This window comes from Tauraco erythrolophus, chromosome 22 (assembly GCF_009769465.1).
Source record: "Tauraco erythrolophus isolate bTauEry1 chromosome 22, bTauEry1.pri, whole genome shotgun sequence".
Lineage (NCBI taxonomy): Eukaryota > Metazoa > Chordata > Aves > Musophagiformes > Musophagidae > Tauraco > Tauraco erythrolophus.
The window spans coordinates 2,994,628-3,013,157 of record NC_141486.1 but is presented as its reverse complement, the minus strand read 5'-3'; the positions used below and the strand labels follow the sequence as shown (position 1 = coordinate 3,013,157).

The 18,530-nt window shown below is 46.7% G+C and overlaps 1 protein-coding gene across 2 annotated transcripts; it reads left to right on the top strand.

Moving 5' to 3' along the window:
* Nucleotides 1-1,256: 1,256 nt before the first annotated feature.
* Nucleotides 1,257-15,224, top strand: TNFSF15 (TNF superfamily member 15). 2 transcript variants are annotated; one of them, XM_086625261.1, is made up of 5 exons: nt 1,257-1,283; nt 1,756-2,031; nt 8,735-8,786; nt 9,427-9,474; nt 14,797-15,224. In XM_086625261.1, exons 2-5 carry the CDS (start codon nt 1,819-1,821, stop codon nt 15,222-15,224), a joined length of 741 nt encoding a protein of 246 aa, XP_086481387.1. In that variant the 5' UTR covers nt 1,257-1,283; nt 1,756-1,818. The 2 variants fall into 2 exon arrangements, with proteins under 2 accessions (XP_086481387.1, XP_009976252.2); XM_009977950.2 differs by lacking the exon at nt 1,257-1,283 and having other exon boundaries at nt 1,819-2,031.
* Nucleotides 15,225-18,530: the final 3,306 nt, after the last annotated feature.

The window sequence follows — 18,530 nt, the reverse complement described above, 5'->3', positions numbered from 1 at the left end:
TATGAGTTTTCTTTCTACTCATCTCAGCAGCGCTTTCCCACTCGTTCTGGTTTTTAAATTCATGACAAATGGAGCCACGCCTGCCCTAAAATCAGTTCCGAGTGCTATAAAACCAAAAGTAATCCTTGTCCTCAAGGTTTTACAGCCTAAATAAAAACAAACAATGAATTAAAGAAGGAAACAATGTCAGCCACTAGCCTAAGGTCACAAAGGAGCTATGTGGCTTGGCTCAGATTGGAGCACACGTCCTTTGGTGCTTTACCAGCTCGCTTGTCCCACCTCCCTAAAACTATCCTGGATTTCACTATTTCTTGCTTTCCCCTTCACACTTTCTCTTTCCCTGGCCTATCCCCTGCCCAGTCTGCTGGCCAGGATCCCCGTCAGCCTCAGCCATCCTCACTAACTAAATGTTCTGCTCAGAAGATGACTTCCAGGTTTCTAGTGTGCCAAGAGCTGCACCAGATGGTTGTAATAGGAGATTTCCAGCAGTGTTATGGAAGTGCAAGTGATAAGAGCTGGCTGAATTTTTACTGGGGGGGCATGTGGTTTGCACACAGGCTGAGACATGAGAAAATCTTTTTCGTTCTTTGGTATTATTTTGTAATAACACGAATCTGAAATGTTTTTCATGGGGACGTGGAGGGAAACCAAACCTTGTTGCCCTCTCGTTAAAACATAAGTTTCCACCCTGTTTCTCTATCTAGGGAAAAAGGAGAAGTTTCTGCAAATCACTCTGTGTGTGTATAAATCAAAGAAAGTTTCAGTTTTGATGAGAACCATGTTTTCCCAGGAAAAAAAATTCCAATTTCAAAAATCTGGAGAAGTCTACATGGCAACATCTCCACTGACGGCTCCTGCCAAGCCCTTCCCAAACCCTGCCAAGGGCAGCGGACAGAGGGTGGGCTACTGCTTTGTGGCAGGGAGCGAGCACGCAGGGAGCCTTCCCTGGAAGGGGGAGCCCCTTCCAGCTGGACATCAGCTGCTGCCTGAGCTCGCTTCTCCTACACCAGTTGCTGAGCAGCTCCTGGGGTGGCCGATGGGCAGAGGGCTTTTTAATCAGAGATAGCAGCTATCAGTGAAGTAAGATGACGTGAATTTCCCAAGTGCAATGAAGTACAGCTTTTCCAAGTAATGATAACAGGCTCCTGTGAAAGCACAATTAAATTGAGTTTGGAGAAAATGCACCTCACAGCAGGTCAACACCCTATTTTAGGCCTGACCCTGGACTGTTCGGTGCAAAAAGCGCGTTGAGCAACCTGCAGCCCGTGGCAAATTCTGCTAAAACATGAGAATGAAGCAGCATTTTGGAGAACACTTCTTGGGGTCACTTGCAATAACCTCGCCTGCCGTAAAAGACTCTTCCTGGGGCTGTGCTGAAACTGCCGGGCTCCGGCACGCCGCACGCTCGCCTCTGCCGCTCGCTCTCGCTCTCCCCCTGCTTCTCACTTTCACTCCCATTGGTTTCATGTTTCCTTTGCCATGCGGAAAATCTTTCGAGCTTATCCAGCCCAGCAGCAGCATTTATCCTGGTTCCACCCACTGGGACTTTCCTAGCTTCCTCCTGCATAGCGAGGGGGAAGGAAAGGCAGACGGAGGCACCGGGCAGGCACCCCGGGGAGCTCGGGGAGCCGCCGTGCTCCCTTTCCCTGAGCTGGGTTTCTATTGTAGGCGGTGCATTCCTTGGGAGGGAGGGGGGGTGTGTGTGTGTCGGTGCCTTCCCACACTCGGGCTCTTATTTAATGGGGGTCTCCATGCAGAGCAGACGCCAGAAGAGATTTTGCTGTTCGCAGTTCCCATCCAGGAACAGCAGCAGCTCGCATGCCAGGCGCCGGCATGGACCGTGTGGCTGAGACGCTCCTGGAGGATGCGGCTCCTGGGACCATCCACGCCTCCAGGATGCACCTCAGGGAGGATTTGAGGAGGATACGGTGCGCGGTGCTGCTGTGCCTGCTCTCCGTGCTGCTCCTGGCGCTGCCCACTGCCTACCTGCTGGTTGGAAACCTCAGAGCCCCCAGCTCCTGCACCGGCCAGGTAAGAGACCGACGGCCGATTTCTGTCCTGCCGCTCTGCGAGGAGGAGAGCACCGCATCCTGTGTCTCCAGGTTGAGAACGTTTGGTTCTTTTATTCTTTTTTTGAGTTTCTCGTATTTAAGGGAATGTGAGAAAGTCACTGTCACATTCTTCCTTCCTTACGCAGAGAAAATCTCCTCAGGATAAATCTTATTACTCTTTGGTCTTTTTAACTAACGGTTTCTGTTCCTCTTGTCTTAACTTCACTAAGGTCACAGTACAACGCACTGCTTTAAAACTTTTATTGACGTGTTGCAGGAAATGCTTAAGAAAAAATCACTAGTTAATGGGAACCAGTGTCTCTCCACTGATTTTAGCCAGATTTCAACACTATGGCTCATTTTCTTCCCTTCTTTAGGGTTAAATCTGAGACTTCTCCTCACAGTATCCTATTTCAGCAAACATCTCCTGACCACGCTGCTGATGTCAGTGGGTCAGTGCCCATCATCCATCATGGGGCAGACGGCTACAGCTCTTGTATATTATTAATGCAAACTCCTGCAGAGATAATGATTTGAGACAATTGAGGAGTCTGACCCTAAACTTCACATCCAGTTTTTAACTCCCCATCAAAACTTTCTCTAGATCCAGGGATCTTCTCAGCTCCCCTCCTTTGACAGATAGCTAAAATCACTTTGCTCCGAGGTGCTTCTAATGCTCTTCTGTGCCACCCCACTCCTCATGCCAGACTGAAAACAAGTGCCTGTTTCCATGGTAGACTCTGAATTCGGCAGGACTGCCCCATGCTAGGAAGATGCATATAAATCTGAAGAATTAAAGTGAGAATTTTAGCTTCAGTCTGAAATTCTCCCACTAGCCTGTTTTTTACATGCTCCCTTAGGAACAGCAAAAGAAAGCAGCGTTAGTAAGCGGCCTCGAAGGCAGGTTTCTAACCTTGCACACATTTAGCCGACGGATGTTTAGCGAATGTGACAGCTGTACCCACAGCTGCACGTGTATCTGCTTCTGGTTGCACAGAGATGTGCTCACCCCCGTTTGACCTCAGGTCTGCTCAGCCGGCATCCCGTGCCCAAGTCATGCCAGCTTTAAGCACGGCATCTTCTGCCTTATCTGGCTATACCTTCATGCACAGCCGAAAGGCGATGCAGCAGCCATGGGCAGCACCTCAGGCTGTTAAATCTGCCAATTTCTCACACATGTGAAGGTGCATGTTGCTGTGCTGACCCTGTTACTGCTATTTGTGCCAGCTGGAGTGGGTGCACCCAGAGTGAAGAGGCTCTTTGGACGCTCTCAGCTGCATTGATTGCTCTTTGTTCGTGTCTGGTGAGGTTGTACAGAGCAGAACAGTTCAGTTCTTGAAATGATCTTAGAGTGAAATAATGATATGTTGGCCTGTTTGGTTGGACTGGTGTGTTCCTGGCTTTTGACCCTGTTGGCCGAGTTAGCGGAGGAAGGTGTTTCTGTGAGTGAGTTTGGCTTCTTAAGAGGAAAAGCGCAGTGTGAGCCATCAGCTTTGCTCTACACTAGTGTGTATTTCGGTGCATATGCACGGAATTACTAGCGCGTAGTATTCCCACAATGATGTAATAAGGTGATCAGATGAGTTACAGCCCTGTGAGTCCCACTGAGGAAGAAAAGAATCCCTGAGCTGGCCAGGTGCCCGCTGCCATTGTGCTGAGTGCGTGGGTGGAGCGCCCAGCCACGCTTCAGCTGCATCCTGCACTTTGGGAATTCTTCATGCACTCTGCTGGTGACTGACCGTGTCACCGGTGCTGTCCAGCAGCAAAGCGCAGATGCGTGGGTTGGTCTGCCCGGGGAGTTTTCTGTTAATGCCCCCAAGAGCCGTGTCACGGACTGACCCCAGGCACTCTGTCCTGTGGCTCGGCGTGGCTGCAGCCTGTCTCAGTCCATGGGACCATTTCTGGGCATAAAGGCTCTCAGGGAAAGGTCTTTTTGTATTTCCTTCTGCATTTGAAGAAGTTAAAACTGAATTGCTAAAGGATGCCTTCATCATGTGTCCTATTGATAGCCCAAATCAGGAGGACCAGGTTGGGACCAGATGCGTGTGCCGGAGCTCTCTGTGGCACTGGTTTTGGGGTGCAGATGTCCTGAGAATACTGGGAGCAAGTGGGCAGACCCTTGTCTGCACCAGATGCTCATTTGCTTGCGGACCCATGCAGCAGCGAGCCCACGGGAGGAGTCCTCTCGTTGCCCCAGGACCAGAACTCAGCCCACACATGCCAGATTATCAATTTCTCATGCACTGGGGACAGTCCTGGGAGGAGGGAGGGGCTCAAGAGCTGAGCAGGTGAGAAGCAGACATAGTAAACTCCTGAGCTCGTCCTTCCTGGAGCAAGGAGGAGAGAGGGAGCTGGGGAAGGTTTGTGTAACAGGGGTGTGCCTCTTTGATTTGCCTGCGGGGTGAGGCAGTTTATTCATCTCTGCTTCTGTGTGGGTGCACATAGTGTCACATTCTGCCTCTGAAAGGATGCAAACTCACCTTTTCCTCTGGAAATATCCCTTTCAGGGAAGACCAGGGGAAGTCATGTCATTACAGCAACATGTCTGAGCCACAGGTTCTCTCTCCCTCTCTCGTGGTATAATGTGTCTTGTGTGAATAATTCAGGTCTGCTGATGGTTTTGCTGGAACACCTTCCAGGCTCACTACACTGCTTCCTTTTTGGAAAATAGAAATCACTTTCTTTTGTGCTTCAAGACAGAGCGAGGTGAGGGAATAGGGTTCTTTAAGCAATAACACATGGCTTGTGTTATTAGCAGGAAATCTATAAAAGGCTCTAGTGGTGCCCTTTCAGAAGAAGGGCAGGGCTGCTGTGCTGCTGTGCATCCTTCCCCAAAAGGAAGCCAAGTTTCAGTCTGAGAGTGCAAATCTACCAAGGAAACAGCACAGCAGCCAGGAGAGCGTCTCAGGCTACCTTAGCAACCAGCTCAGCTGGCACAGTACAGCAGAGCATCCAGTCCTGTGGCCTGGATATGTTGCTACTTGGGCTTATTTTCATGGCATCCTTGGCATGGCAGGACCACAAGCAAAACAAAGGGAAATTCCAAAACCTGTCCAAAGGATTGCATGTGAACCTGTGTGCCATGTCAGCCTTGCGATGGAGAAGGGAGCTGCTACAGTACAGAAGGGACTCCATAGTCCTAGCAGCTCCAATCCAAAAGGGTGAAGCCAGAAAGTTAAACAAAGTTCAGATAAGGACTGCCAGAACATCCAGACATGCAGAGCCCGAAGCCCTAATGCCCTGCCCAAATGAGAAAGAGAACCTGAAACGGTCTCCTGATCCGTAGGGATGGAGAAATGCCTGGGGAGGAGCGGTGAGCATTGCACCGGGGCCCGGGTGTGTGGGATTCCCCTTCGGCAGCATTAAAACTCCTGACTGGCCGTGGCTGCTTGATGCACATGGTCCTCGTGGGCAAAGCAGCCAGCGAGCACATGCCGTGGGTACGTGCTTACACTGGGCACTGCAAGCCAGCTAAAATATTCCCATGGAAGACAGTTTTTACTGACACGGGACAGATTCCTACCAAAAATGCCCAGCCCAGGCCATCCAGCATCTCTGGAACCAGCAAAATTGTGGGTGTATGAACCGTCTACGACTTGTGGAGACCCCGTCTGTAAAATAGGGTCTTGTGCTAGAAATGAAGTGGATGGAGGTGCTGGGGGTGTTTTGCTTATTAATCTCTCCGCCTGCAGTACCAAGCTGCTTTGCCCATGGAGTTCTCTATCAGATACCCCCAGCCCTTCCTGGAGGGGCGAGAGGCAAAGCATGTGAACAGGGGATGTTCAGCCCTTCTTTTTGTCTTCAGCAATATATGGATATAAATGCAGTGGGGTTTTTTGGTGTCAAAACAATATAGAAGTGTTTTGCATACTGCAGTCTTCAGGGTAGTTAGAGCTGGCTGTCGAGACATCGTTTGTCTGCGAGTCAGCTGTAAGGTGGGATTTTCAGCATCCCTCAGTGCTGGTTACAGTCTCTCCACAGTAACCAAAGGGAAATCTGAAACCATGCTGTGAACTTTTCAGAATCACAGCTAAGCGAGAAAGGAAAAGAGAGAAAACCACTAATTGTGTAAATGATCTCTCTGTTGTCTCATGCTGCTTAGCTCTCCCTCACCACCCCACCTACATCATCAGTGTACAAGATCTGTGCCTACTGAGGACAAACATTACTAATTCCTGGCCATTATGTAGCATTGAACAGTGCTAAAATCTTTTCCATAGGAGGTTTAGACTTGCATCCTTATCAAACAGCACCATTATGGGAAAAAAAATTAAATCTCCTACCTTTGCCAAGCAACAGAATAATTTCACACCGTGCAGCACCCTGCTCTGTCTCCTGCTCAGCGCTGTTCTTTAACGCAGCTCCCACACCTGGAGCTTCCATCTGGCCTTCTTTGGAAACAAGTAAATTGAGGTTGCATAAGAAGCTTCTTCCTAGTTTTCAGTCAAAACCATTTAGTTATTTTTTATAAAGAAGGAGAATTCTTCTTGATATCCTTCCTGCTTTCCCATCACCTCTGTTTGTATTACAACATCCGAGTTTATATAACGTCCTTCAGCAGAAGTTAGGCTTTAAATATGTAAACAGTCCCACTGAAGGTACATGATTAAATGTAGGTTAGTGATTGATTTGTAGCTCATTGCGGTACTTAGCATCATTGGAAAACATGTCACTTGATAAATATGTAGGAAGTGTCACATAAATAATGGTGTAAAATATACTCATGTACATATCCATCTGGCCAAAAGCGAGGGCGAGTGTTTGAGGGAAACCCTCCACACCGGTCTTGTGCTTCCCACCAGGGGAAGGTCAAAGTCACCTGGCTTGGACTCTGTGTCACCCCGAAAGTACAGTCATGTTTAGACACCACAGCAAGCACACGGGGCCCTGGAGAAACTCATAATTCATCATGAAAAGCCCAGACATGTTGTTGACACCACAACACCATTTGTCCCTGACAGCCACACACTGAGCTTTCGCACCACCGTCTCCTCTAGACAATGTTTCCTGCAGAGCAGCAGACTCCTATGGCCAGGCTACAGATGAGTGTACAGGTGGGGAAGAGAGAAAAAAGAAGAAAAAACAATTTTCCCTGCAGTTTTCCTCTCTATTTTTTTTCCCAGCACACCAGAGCCGCTATTTTAGAAATGATGGTTTTCTGCATGAACACGTGGATGTTTACTGCTAGTAAAACATTAAAATATCTTTGGGCTTACTAGAGTAGCGAGCAGTCCCCAAGCCCAGGCAGCCTGACTCTTCGCTCACACTCTCCCTCCCCTGGCCAATATAAATCATCTATTTTCTACTTCTGCAGTATTTGAAGCTGTGTGAGACACAGCCACCAGCAGATAGCTTCACCATCTACGTACTAATACTATTTCAGCCTGTTTATTAAGCAATGTGCATCAAACCCTTAGCTGCAAGCTGCTCTGTGGTAGTTTATTCAATTTATTTATTGTAGCTGCCCATAAAACACACCACACCACACCAGCGTGCTCCTGACAAACGTTGTGTGATGGGGGTCCCTGACAGTCACCCTGGAGCTGGCTGCGTAACCCAGACTGTCTGCTTTCTGCCACCACACTGTTGGCACAGACTGGTAATGAACTGTGCCCTGGGGAAAAGCGTAAGGGATGCTCCTCACACCCCAGGGAGGCTGGATCCAGAGTCAGCATCCTCCAGTTAGGACCCATGCTGCTTTGCAGGCTGCCATAAGAGAACCAGCTCCTGGCAAGAAGCCACCAGCCGTGCCCAGGTGTAGTTCAGAAGGACCAGCCCCAGTAGGCGTGTGGCAGGCAGACAGCACCTTCCCTTTCAACTGCTCAACCAGAAAGTCAGAACTGCTTGGCACAGGCCAGGGCCATGCCCTGCTGCCGTGCAAATGCATGTTGGCACAGGGCGGGTGAGGGGGGGGGTTGATGAGCGTGCTGGCGTTCCGCTCACGAACGAAACGCCCTGCCTTCACTCGGCGGAGTGCCAGCCAGCCCCAGAGATCACCCGCTGCTCAGCTCCTTTCCTTCTGCCAATGAGGCAACCCAACACTCAAGACAGACCAAAGCAACAGACTAACAGTGAGAAATAACACAGATGCAGCAAGAAAAGCAGGTGGAACAGCAGCTCTGTAGCTGGTACACCTCAGTTAGTCTTTTCGCTGGTGTTACGGATGCATCAAGCACCTGCAAAGGCTAAAACCTGCTGAGTCTTCAGACAGGGAAGAATCACTCACATCTCTCTGCTTGCTCCGTTTGCTCTGCAGATTGAGGGACAGGAGCATGTCTAAGCAGCAGAGATGCTCCAGCAGTGCTGGATGGAGGCACTGTCACAAAGGAGGGTTAGTGATGGCTAATTCCCACTGGCCACTCCACCAGTCCTCCCGCCGTTGTGCCAAGGGCTTGTCCAGCCTTTGAACAAGGCTGGAGTTTAACACGACCACCAGCACAGGATCCCAGGTCCTGTCCCTGGCCCCTTTTCTGAGACACAGGCGGTTTCAAACAAAGAGCAGGAAACTCTTGGAACAAATCAAAGCCTTGTCAGGGCTTGTCCTTTTCCATAAAAGCTCTACCTGAGATTAATAATATCACTGTAGCATATTCCATTTTCTGGGATAATGCACACCAGACCCTCTGTGGACGTACTGGACCCTCTGCAGCTCCAAGCTAACTGCTTGCAAATCTCTCCTGCAGGTCACAGAAGAGAGAGGCTCTCGCTTTCTGAAACAACGGGCAGTAGATACTGGTGAGTTTGCAAGCCCTTTCCCCCATCCCAACACCTCTGTTTACGGAGGTTTTGCAGTCGCTGCCGCAGCACCCCACGGGCAGACGCCTTCCTGCCTGCCCTCCGCTCTCACCACCCCAATCCTTCCCGGGCCAAACAAGCTGGGGCAGACAGAGGCAAACCTGGGCAACAAGATGCAGGGAGATAACTGGGGGCACAGCGAAAGTGCGAGCGTTTCTAACCCCAGGGCTGTGCAAGTTTACTCCTTCCAGTGCAGGCACAAACCTCCCCAGCAGCTCTCTGGGATGGGTATAACTCCCTGAACATGCAAAAGCACGGATTCGGGAGCCCATGCACACCACGCTCTCCTCCCTGCACACCACACCTCCCCTCCGTTCACCCTCCAGCAATTTAAGACACAGCCACAATGGGCCCTGTCGACACCGCAGCGGGGCCTGACGAGCTCAGGCATTTGCAAAGGGATTTTATTACCTCAACAGTGTCAATAAACAATCACAGCAAATAACTCCCGACTCAAAAACATGCAGAAATTGAAAGGGGCTGCACGCGTTTCCTCGGCGGCGGCGATCACCGCTCGCATCTCATTGACTTGAATAGCAGCAAACGTCCTTACACACTTATTTTTCTTTTTTCCCCTCAGCTACAGTTACACTTTCCAGTGCAGAAAAGCCAAGAGCGCATCTGACAGGTAATGCATTTTCTAAAATGAAACATTTCCCGTGAGTATTACGGCAGATGTAGTGGTGCAATAATCTCAGTTTAGACGGGTCTGATAGGATCAGATGTTGCAGGAAACATCGGGAAAATAATCATCAGCTTTGCCTTGTTGACCACAACAGATTTACTGCAGCCTGTGTCTGTAGAAAAGGGCTCATGAAGGGAGTAGTTGACAGAAACTTTTATTCTTGCCATTTTTCCAAGCCGCTGATTTCATTGAATGAGCAGCTCTTGTAACTGAACTTAAATAGGTGCCTGGTATCTTAGTGATCTGCTGAATCCCCTAGAAAAGGCATGGAGCAGTGAATTGGGAAAAACTACCAGTTTTGGAGCAACAGCAGGTCAAATAAGACCAGTTTTAGGGCCCTTATTTTTCTGCAAGGTCTGACTCAGGCCACACATACCATATTGCTATCAAATAGCCTCCTGTTTTTAGTGAGACCGTCCCTCACTCACATGGGAGAAAGCAAGGGAAGAGTTATATCCAGCTGATCTGCTCCAAGCCCTTATCTTTTGTTAGGAAGGTGCCAGGTGTCGCAGGGTGGGCTGCCATACATTTGCAAGGGGCTGCCAGCATTTGCCAGGCCACCATCTCACCACCTCAGCCTTGAAGGTGTAGCTGTCATCACACCAAGGACCCTGTCCTGAGCCTTCCCCTAATGTCACCAACTCCACCCATCTGGAAAATCTAGATATTATCAGAGAAGAGGGAAAGGTCCGTGGCTGGTTCCCATGTGGATGGAGTTGAGTGCTGAAAGGCTCTCCAGCTGCCCTGACCTAAGGCAATTTTTACCTCTCAAAACCACAGCTCACTGCAGAGGCTTCCCCAACACCCTGTGTGCTGTCCCAGGGGAGCACTTTAGTAACTTGAAGTGTGGTGTGATGCTTCACAAAAATTCACCTACAGCGTTAAACCAATCAGTATTTCAGGACTGATTTCTTTCCCAGCATAGTTTTCTTTCCCTAATCCACAAGCTCCTTCCTAATGCATACCTAATGCTCCTTCCTGATGCATGTCCTTGGTCCCTTCCCCTTTCACGTGCAAGTTGCTAGAGCTCCAAAGCTGACCTGTCCTTGTTCAAAATCACGTCTTTGATTGTTTTGCTTTTGCAAACTTGCACTGAATCATGTCAGCTAGTGTAAGTCTCCCTGTTTCCCCCGAGTCCTCCCATGGCAGAGTGATCCAGAGGCAGCAGACACAGAAGAGCAACCAAAGCACAGGTCTGCTGATGGGAACTTCCCTGGGCTGCACAAAAGTCCAAGTTGCTGCAGGGAAGCACCCAACAGTTTTCTTCAGGCCCTTCATCTGCAAAAATTCCTTTGGCATCATTTCTGAGCAGTCTCCCCAGGACAGTACCTGTCCTCATCAACCTGCCGTTTCGGGCCAGTTGCTGTTGGCCATAGCAGGGAGCATGAAAAGGAGGGAGCTAAGGGGATTTTATCACTCCTTTTCTGTGCAAAAAGGCTACACCCAGGCTGCTGTGCTACGTAGCCATCAGGGAACCTAATTTCCATGAACTTATCTTTGACCTTTTTTTAACCCAGACATATTTTAGCTGCTTTGCTCTGTGGCAATGAGTTCCCAAGTTTACTGGTGTATCACAGTCAGAAAATATTTCCTGTTATTCTTGACTTGCTGCCTAACAATTTCTTGGGTGCCACTCTGGTCTTCTCAAATACCATGACTCATGCATAGAAAGTGAAAAAGGAATAATTATTCTTCAGATCTTCATTACATTCCTCCACCTCAGGTATCTTTTTCAAAGCGAAGGTGATAGATTACAAGCTCTTACCTGTAGGAAATCTCTTCCCAATCTCTATTATCTCTGTCTTTTTTCTAGTTTTAGGCCCATATATTCTGAAGGTGAGAGCAGAGGAATGAGAACCAGCCACACGGGAATTTCATGGGAATGCACCACTGAATTAGCAGTAGCAGCATGACTCAGATGTTTTGGTCCCTCTTCCTTTATGATTAATTTGCCACCTGCTCTTGGCCTTTTTAACAGGCACTGAGCATTTTGAACTTCTCCAAACTAGCATCGAGATCTCCTCTCCCAGGGTGGCTATAGCTAGTGAAGAAGGGCACAATCCATGTGAATACCTAGGACTTTTCTCCATCCCCATTCTCTCCTGTGCACTAGCGTATATTTGGTGCTGACCGTGTCATGCCATGCCGTCATCACCTCGATGACTTTTTTGGTCACACATTGGGTCAAGATGCAGACCAATGCCTATTCTTGTCACCAGCCTGTGGCATGGCTGGATGAACTATGCTGCAGAAACCCCATCAAGTTATCATACTCCAATGGTATCCGAGTGCTCCAATAAATCTGAGGACAACATCACTTCTGATTCCATTTGATTGTTGGAAGTAATGACCTTTTAAGAGCAGTTATTAAACTCCCAGGGTATGCTCTTGAGCAACAGAGACCCTGCAGCCATGAGACTTTGCTGCATGTGCTGTACAAGGGCTTTACTACAACAGGAGACTCAGACTCCAATCTCTTGCTGAGACCAGGAGTCTGGCCTCAGAGGACAGCGTTCAGTATCAGGGTCTCACATCGGTGAGGGCTAAGAATTGTCAAAACCCCACAAGTTCAGCAATATGTCACAAAACATACCCAAAATCTGCCAAGCAACAGAGATTCTCCAGCAAGAGACTAAACCAAAAGGAATTTTGGGAAAGGAGAAGTAATTTCACACATAAGAGATGCCAAAAATTTATAATAGATGGAAAAGTTGAAGGAACTGCAGCAATGATTCCTTATTAAAAGGAGGTTTTATTTAATTCAAGAATTAGCATATGTATATTTGCGGGAAGTATAGCTCCGTATATTTATGAAACGAATGACAAGTACAAAGTACAACTGCTGCTAGAAAAGGAACTATACTGTATTCAAAAGCACTTGAACATGTATTTTTCCTCTTGACCTGTATCGAAATCATGAGAAAAATTAATTAGCTTGAAAATAGAGAGCATCAATAGAGTGAGCTTTAACCTATTAGGCAGGTTATAGCTGTAAAACTTAGAGTTGCCTAATTCTAGAAGTTATGAAATCATGTACTTCATTTGAGATGTCTGTTAGTTATGAAAAACATGAGTGTCATTGACATTTTAAAGACGTCATTGTACACAGAAAAGAATATTTCACATGCAGATTCTCTTCAGTTTTCCCCAAAAATTTCCAAGAAGGAAAAGAGCCCAGGACATTTTCCGGAAATGTTCTGATCTTTTCTGGTCCTTCCCATCTCAAACAAGATTTAATCTGCTACCAACTGATCTTTGAGAGGTATTATTCCAAGCTCTTGTAAACCTTAAAGTGACTCAAATGCTACTTTAGTTTTATGCCAGGACTCAGACCAATCCCTAGACACCCAAGAGGCAGATGAGGATGAAGGCAGACCATGAGTACCTTTCACTGTCTTTTACTCCTATCTCTTTGTATCAGGCAAAGCTTTGTTGGCTCTAAGCCTCATAGTCATACATTATTTCAGTAATTCAGCTTGGCTTGCTACCATAATCCCTGTCTTTCATTCACCCACACAGGAATACTCTCCTCATGTACTTTGGCTGCTGGGGAAAGATCAGAAAGACTTGATACTTCAGCAGCACTGACAGGCAGGCTGAAAAAAAGACATTATTTTGTTGTGCTACTCACAGAATATGCAAGAAATTGCACTCCTAATACCTTCTTGTCTCCTTATGGATTATTTATTGCTAGAAAAGAGAGGGAAACGGATGCCACTGGGAGCCAGGCACATCAGTTTTTCTGAATCTCATTTCACCCAGGATAAACCTAATGGTTATTGCCAAGAGAATTTCAAATTTCCGTTTGCCTCCCTGCCCGTGCACACACACTTCTTCCCTAAATACTCTAAGTAATAAATATATAAAAATAATAAAACACAACTTTAAACATTAACTCATGCTCAGGAAAAAGGTCTCATTTCCTGGAAATCGGTTGCCTCAGTCTTTCTCAGCATTTAACATTAACTTTCCAGGTTCATTTTAATACCTGGTAGAGTCTTAATGGTTTTTATTCTCTTCGTTTTCACTGCCTCAGCTGCTGTTTTACCACAACAGTTTTATGTGACAGTCAGGATAGAGCAGAGAAAACTCTTTTGCTTCCCTGCAAAAGAATGAATAAGTACAGGGGCTTATTCTCCTGACTGTCCTGTGAGATAAATTAAAGTGGTGGAGGAGAGGGGAAGGGAATAGGGCAGCAGTTCCCTGATTCTTCCCCTGAGACCCCTGCAGCAGGGGAGCATCCTTGGCTTGGATCAGAGTAACACTGGGGTCCGGATTAGAGCTCTGCTTGTTCTCAACTAACTACAAGACTGGGAAAAAGTCTGGAGGAAAGCTGAGGCTAACATCAAGCTTAGTGTTTTGATCCACCAAAGCATTCTGAAAAAAAGTTGAGATAAAAATGGTTTTGAATATAAAGTGTTGCTTTGGAATTGGGCCTCTTGAAGCACAGTGGGGTCTGCTGAGTTTTTGGTGAAATCAAATGACACTGGTAAAGCAAAGGCAATTCTATGGCAGGAGATTTCATTGCGAACACTGCAGAGGAAAAGCTTGACACAGGGGCTAATGAACCCTAATGTCCTTCAGAAGCAACATGTCAGGAAGAGAAGTTCAAGCATCTCAATGTTTGGTGATAAACCATGTTGATCATTGTGAAGCTTTCGCAAGCACAGTAGTGTCTGTCTAAGAAACATAATTGCAGTCCATCACTACTGAAGAAAATGATGGTTTGGTGTTTCTTATTACTGTCCCAAACCATTAGGTACAGGTGTGGTACCCATGTGTACAACTGCCTCAGCACTGGTTTCACTTAAGGAAAAGGTTTTTTAACTCTTTAAATAGGTAAGATAGCACCCCAGACCTGCAGGGTAAAGCCATCCGTATTGCTCCACAGTGTCATGACACTCAGCCCTTAGCAACAACAGTCCCATTCAGGATCTGGCCCACAACCAGGTCCTCCAGTCACAGCAGACCCCTTCAGGCAGCCTGTGCTGGCCAAAGTCTTCCAAAACCATCCTTGGTTTTCACTCCCGATTGCTCAGATCTGGACACCCTATGGACACCCTCCAAAAATATCACTGGACAGTTAGCCTGCAGCCAGTTCACCTCAGTTTTCAAGCATTTTCAAGAACATTTCTGTTCTAGCATTTTGATTACCATATTTAAATTTCTTGCCCTTTGCAGCAGAGATCTTACGTTACATTCAGCAGCACATCTCCAGCTGTAGCAAGCTAACCCACCTCTTCTCCCTCTCTCTTCTTCCCGCAGTGAAGAAACAAGACCTCGCCAACACCGTGGGAAACCATCTGCCCATCCTGCAGTGGGAAGACAAGCGAGGCTTGGCCTTTACCAAGAACAACCTAAGTTATTCCAGCAACTCACTGGTGATACCCGTGTCTGGGGACTACTATGTCTATGCTCAGGTCACTTTCCGAGGGCCCATTGAAAGTTACAGTAAAACAAATTCTGTCACTGAGATCATCACCAAAGTCACTGACAGTTACCCCGAGCCCACCCAGCTGCTGACAGGCACCACGACTCTCAGCGAAAAGGGAAACAGCTGGTTCCAGCCCATTTATCTGGGTGCCGTGGTCTCCTTAGAAGTAGGAGACAAGCTAATGGTCAACGTTAGTGACATCAAGCTGGTGGATTACACTAAGGAGCACAAAACTTTCTTTGGTGCCTTTTTACTGTAGGTCCCTGGCAGCAGCTGGTGGGGGTTCCCTTCAGGGCCCTGGTGTGACCTCGCTGGACTTTGGCTTTGTGGGCGCGCGTCGGGGTGCGATCTCTGTGCTGTTGTCCTTCTTCTGTACCGTCATTCCCCTGCAGCTCCCTGCAGCCTTAAGTTAAGGGGTAGGGAAAGCTGAAGCCGCAGGCTGAATTGAAACAAACAGACAAACAAGACCAACCCAAAAAAAAAAAAAAAAAAAAACAGAAAAATGAAAGTCAGATTAGAGGAAAAAAAAATATTGAAAATATTTTTGAAAGTAAAAACTGAGAACTCTTCAAAACTTTGTAAGCTAGGGAGGAACAGTTTATACATGTGGGTAGGAATACTGATCTTGAATATTGCAGCTAAGCTACATCACTAATTCCACCTCCAATGTACAATTTCCTCAACTTGGAAAAGTGTTTTGAACTTTCTCCAGCAATTCCAGTATAGTTTTGCATGACCCTTCTTCAGATTCTCAGTTCTAAAAGGTAATTACTTTTCATCATTTCCTTACAAATAGATTTGCTCAGTACTTTGCACTAACAAAAAGCTCAGATTAATCATTAACTGCTGAATTAATCCCTTCCAACTTCCCTGTAGATTAAAATCATATCTTGCATTTTGCAGAAGCTACTTGAATTTTTTTTTCCCAGAAATTGTTTACAGTTCTTTAAGTCATTATACAGCCTCAGAACTTTATGTAAAATTTCTAGGGAACACACATAAACACTTTCTGTTTCAGCACGAAAGTGAAATCTCCCCACCATGTCCTAACATTAGGAAAACAGAAAAGACAAGGCAGAAAGAGAGATGCAGCAAAATTTTCCACACTTTTAAAATCAACCACTGAAATTTTGAGAGAAAACTTCTGCAGTATTTTGTTTCCATTTCGTTTAATGCAAAGCAAACGCCACCAAATAAATCACTGTCCCAGTGCTCCCCCTTGCAACTGTCACCAACGCTGCAGCGGTCCCCGAACCACAAGGGACTCCCCATCCTTTCCCTAGGTGAAGCCTGGCAACCAGTAGTCCCTTCACAAGGTCGAAAGATCCAAAGGAACGACCATGGTGTGCCACAGCCAGATGTGGAGCTCAGGAATGTTTAGCTTCCTACCTTGCACTATTTATTTTCATAGACCTTACAGTATCTCAGGGAAATTCCCCAGCTTTCATGCTCCTCCCACAATAAATACATCACTGACAATGACTCAAATCATGTTCTCATAGATTGGGATTTTACACTCTTAACTGTCAGGAGGTCTCACACCTGAGCACCTACCACCCAGCTGTTCTGCAGCGACCTCATTGGATTTTCTCCAGTTTCCATTTCTTGGCTAGAAGTCACAGCAAGGCTTGATTGCCTACTTCATGTTCCCGGTGGAGCCCAAAAGCACACTGTTAGTGTCAGGGAGTCACTGAGGTTGGGGAATACATAGAACTGGGGATGGGGGGGCTGAAGATGAAGAGTTCAAATGGGCAGAGAAGTTCTCTGGTGGAGACAGCCCAGCTACAAAAGGCCATGTGTGCTATTGCAGCCCAAACAGCGGTGAGACCAGGCTGCTTTGTCCACAGTGAGCCTCTTCCTAGCGGGAGACAATTTATTACTATATAAAGATCTGTTTGAGCTGACAAGGAAAAGTCAGTGGCACAAGTGAAGCGTAGAGCATAGAGAAAGGTCAAGGCAGGTTGAGGGTAAAGGGAGGAGAGGAGCAGAGTAGGAGGCGGGAGATCCAGGTGACACCAGGATTTCTGTCTCTTCATGGCTCAGTGTAAGCACCTTCATGCTGACAGCATGACTACACCTCTTAAACCTAGCATGTGTTTTGTGTAGGCAGTCATCTCAGAGAAGAAAGCTGGCCAACCTTCCCCATTCTGCAGTGCCTGAGACCCATAGTAGGTCTTCACTGTTTTATCTACACTGAGACAGCATTGAACACATCACAACAGCTAGGACATGGCCATCTTACCCTGCCCTTCTTTCCTCAGCCGTGTCTGCCTTGCTTCCAGATTCTCCTTGAGTCTAGTCATTGAGTGTTTGTCCACTATATAACACTGCCCATCTAGGAGACCTTGACAATGTCCCTGCATCAAAACCTCATTACAGTTTGGCTTCCCATCCTTTCTTGTCCTTTATTTTCCCCACATCCCTATCTCAACTGTCTTCTTGATCCCTTTCTCCCACAAGTACCTTCCTGCCTTCTTGGCCCTGTCTGTTAAGTATAAGGACACCTTTTTGTCCAAATCTAATTTTCTACGTCCAGCTTCTCTCTTACAATCACTTCAGTGCACAGAGAAAACTGACGTCTGAAAATATGTTAGGATGGCAGAAAGTAAAGGTCATGGTCCTGCTAGCAGGTGAAAACAGGCTTGGCCAGAACATCCTTTTATGTCTTTATTAGGTAGATTCACTTCCATCTTTAAGTCCTTACTCCTATGTTTCCTCCACCTGTTCAGCTTTTTCTTTTAAGTTGAAACTAGCTGAGATGGGAGCAATTATTCCCCATGTATCTGTTCAGTACCTTGCACATGCAACCTGGCCTTGTTACTTCTCAGAAAGAGCATATGGTCGTTCAGCTTCTTGGCAGGGCTGTTCTTACTGCTCAGAAATCACCACCACCACGGTAAAATCTGGTGAAATCTTGCTCTTTTGGCAGTTCAAGACAAAGTTATTCTCTGGGAAACCCTAAGACTTTCTGTATCTCAGATTTTGTAAAGTGTTCTCTCAACACCCCACGTTGAGTCCTTCTGAGGTTCTGATCCCTTAGTTGTGTGCCCAAAATAGAATCTGAACTCATGAAACATGGAATTTGCAGCTCTTGCAGACCATCATGTAAAGCACTTTAGGTGACTAGAGCACAAAATAAGGTGGTAATTCTCATAAAGGGAAGACTTAAAAATAACCTGTCCAGAACACGTGGTTCTCAGCAACTAGATAGGAAAGATTCTGTGAATGTTATATAGGAGTGTTATATAGGATGAATTTGGTTTATCCTTGGACAAAATTGGATTGTAAATTCCAGCTGTTCTGAGATCATTACAGAAATTGAGAAAGCTCTTTGTTTTTTCAAATGAGATGATCTAGCATTCTTCTGAGGCCATAATGCAATCCTGATAGGCTTGTAGAGCAGATTTCTGTAAAAACTGTATCTAAAGACATCATCACTTAATGACCGGTGCACTGAACGGTGGTGGATAGGAGGTCTGGGGGAGAGGAGCAGTGAATGCAGTATTTGGCATACAATAAAAGAGCCTTCTGTGGGATATATACACATTTATACATATACCTATAT

What these genes read in the sequence shown, in the direction of transcription:
- TNFSF15 (XM_086625261.1), top strand. Translation starts at nt 1,819, where the DNA reads ATGCCAGGCGCCGGCATGGACCGTGTGGCTGAGACGCTCCTGGAGGAT. An exon ending in CCAGCTCCTGCACCGGCCAG is followed by an intron (nt 2,032 to 8,734) that starts GTAAGAGACCGA and finishes TCTCTCCTGCAG; the next exon opens with GTCACAGAAGAGAGAGGCTC. An exon ending in GCCAAGAGCGCATCTGACAG is followed by an intron (nt 9,475 to 14,796) that starts GTAATGCATTTT and finishes TTCTTCCCGCAG; the next exon opens with TGAAGAAACAAGACCTCGCC.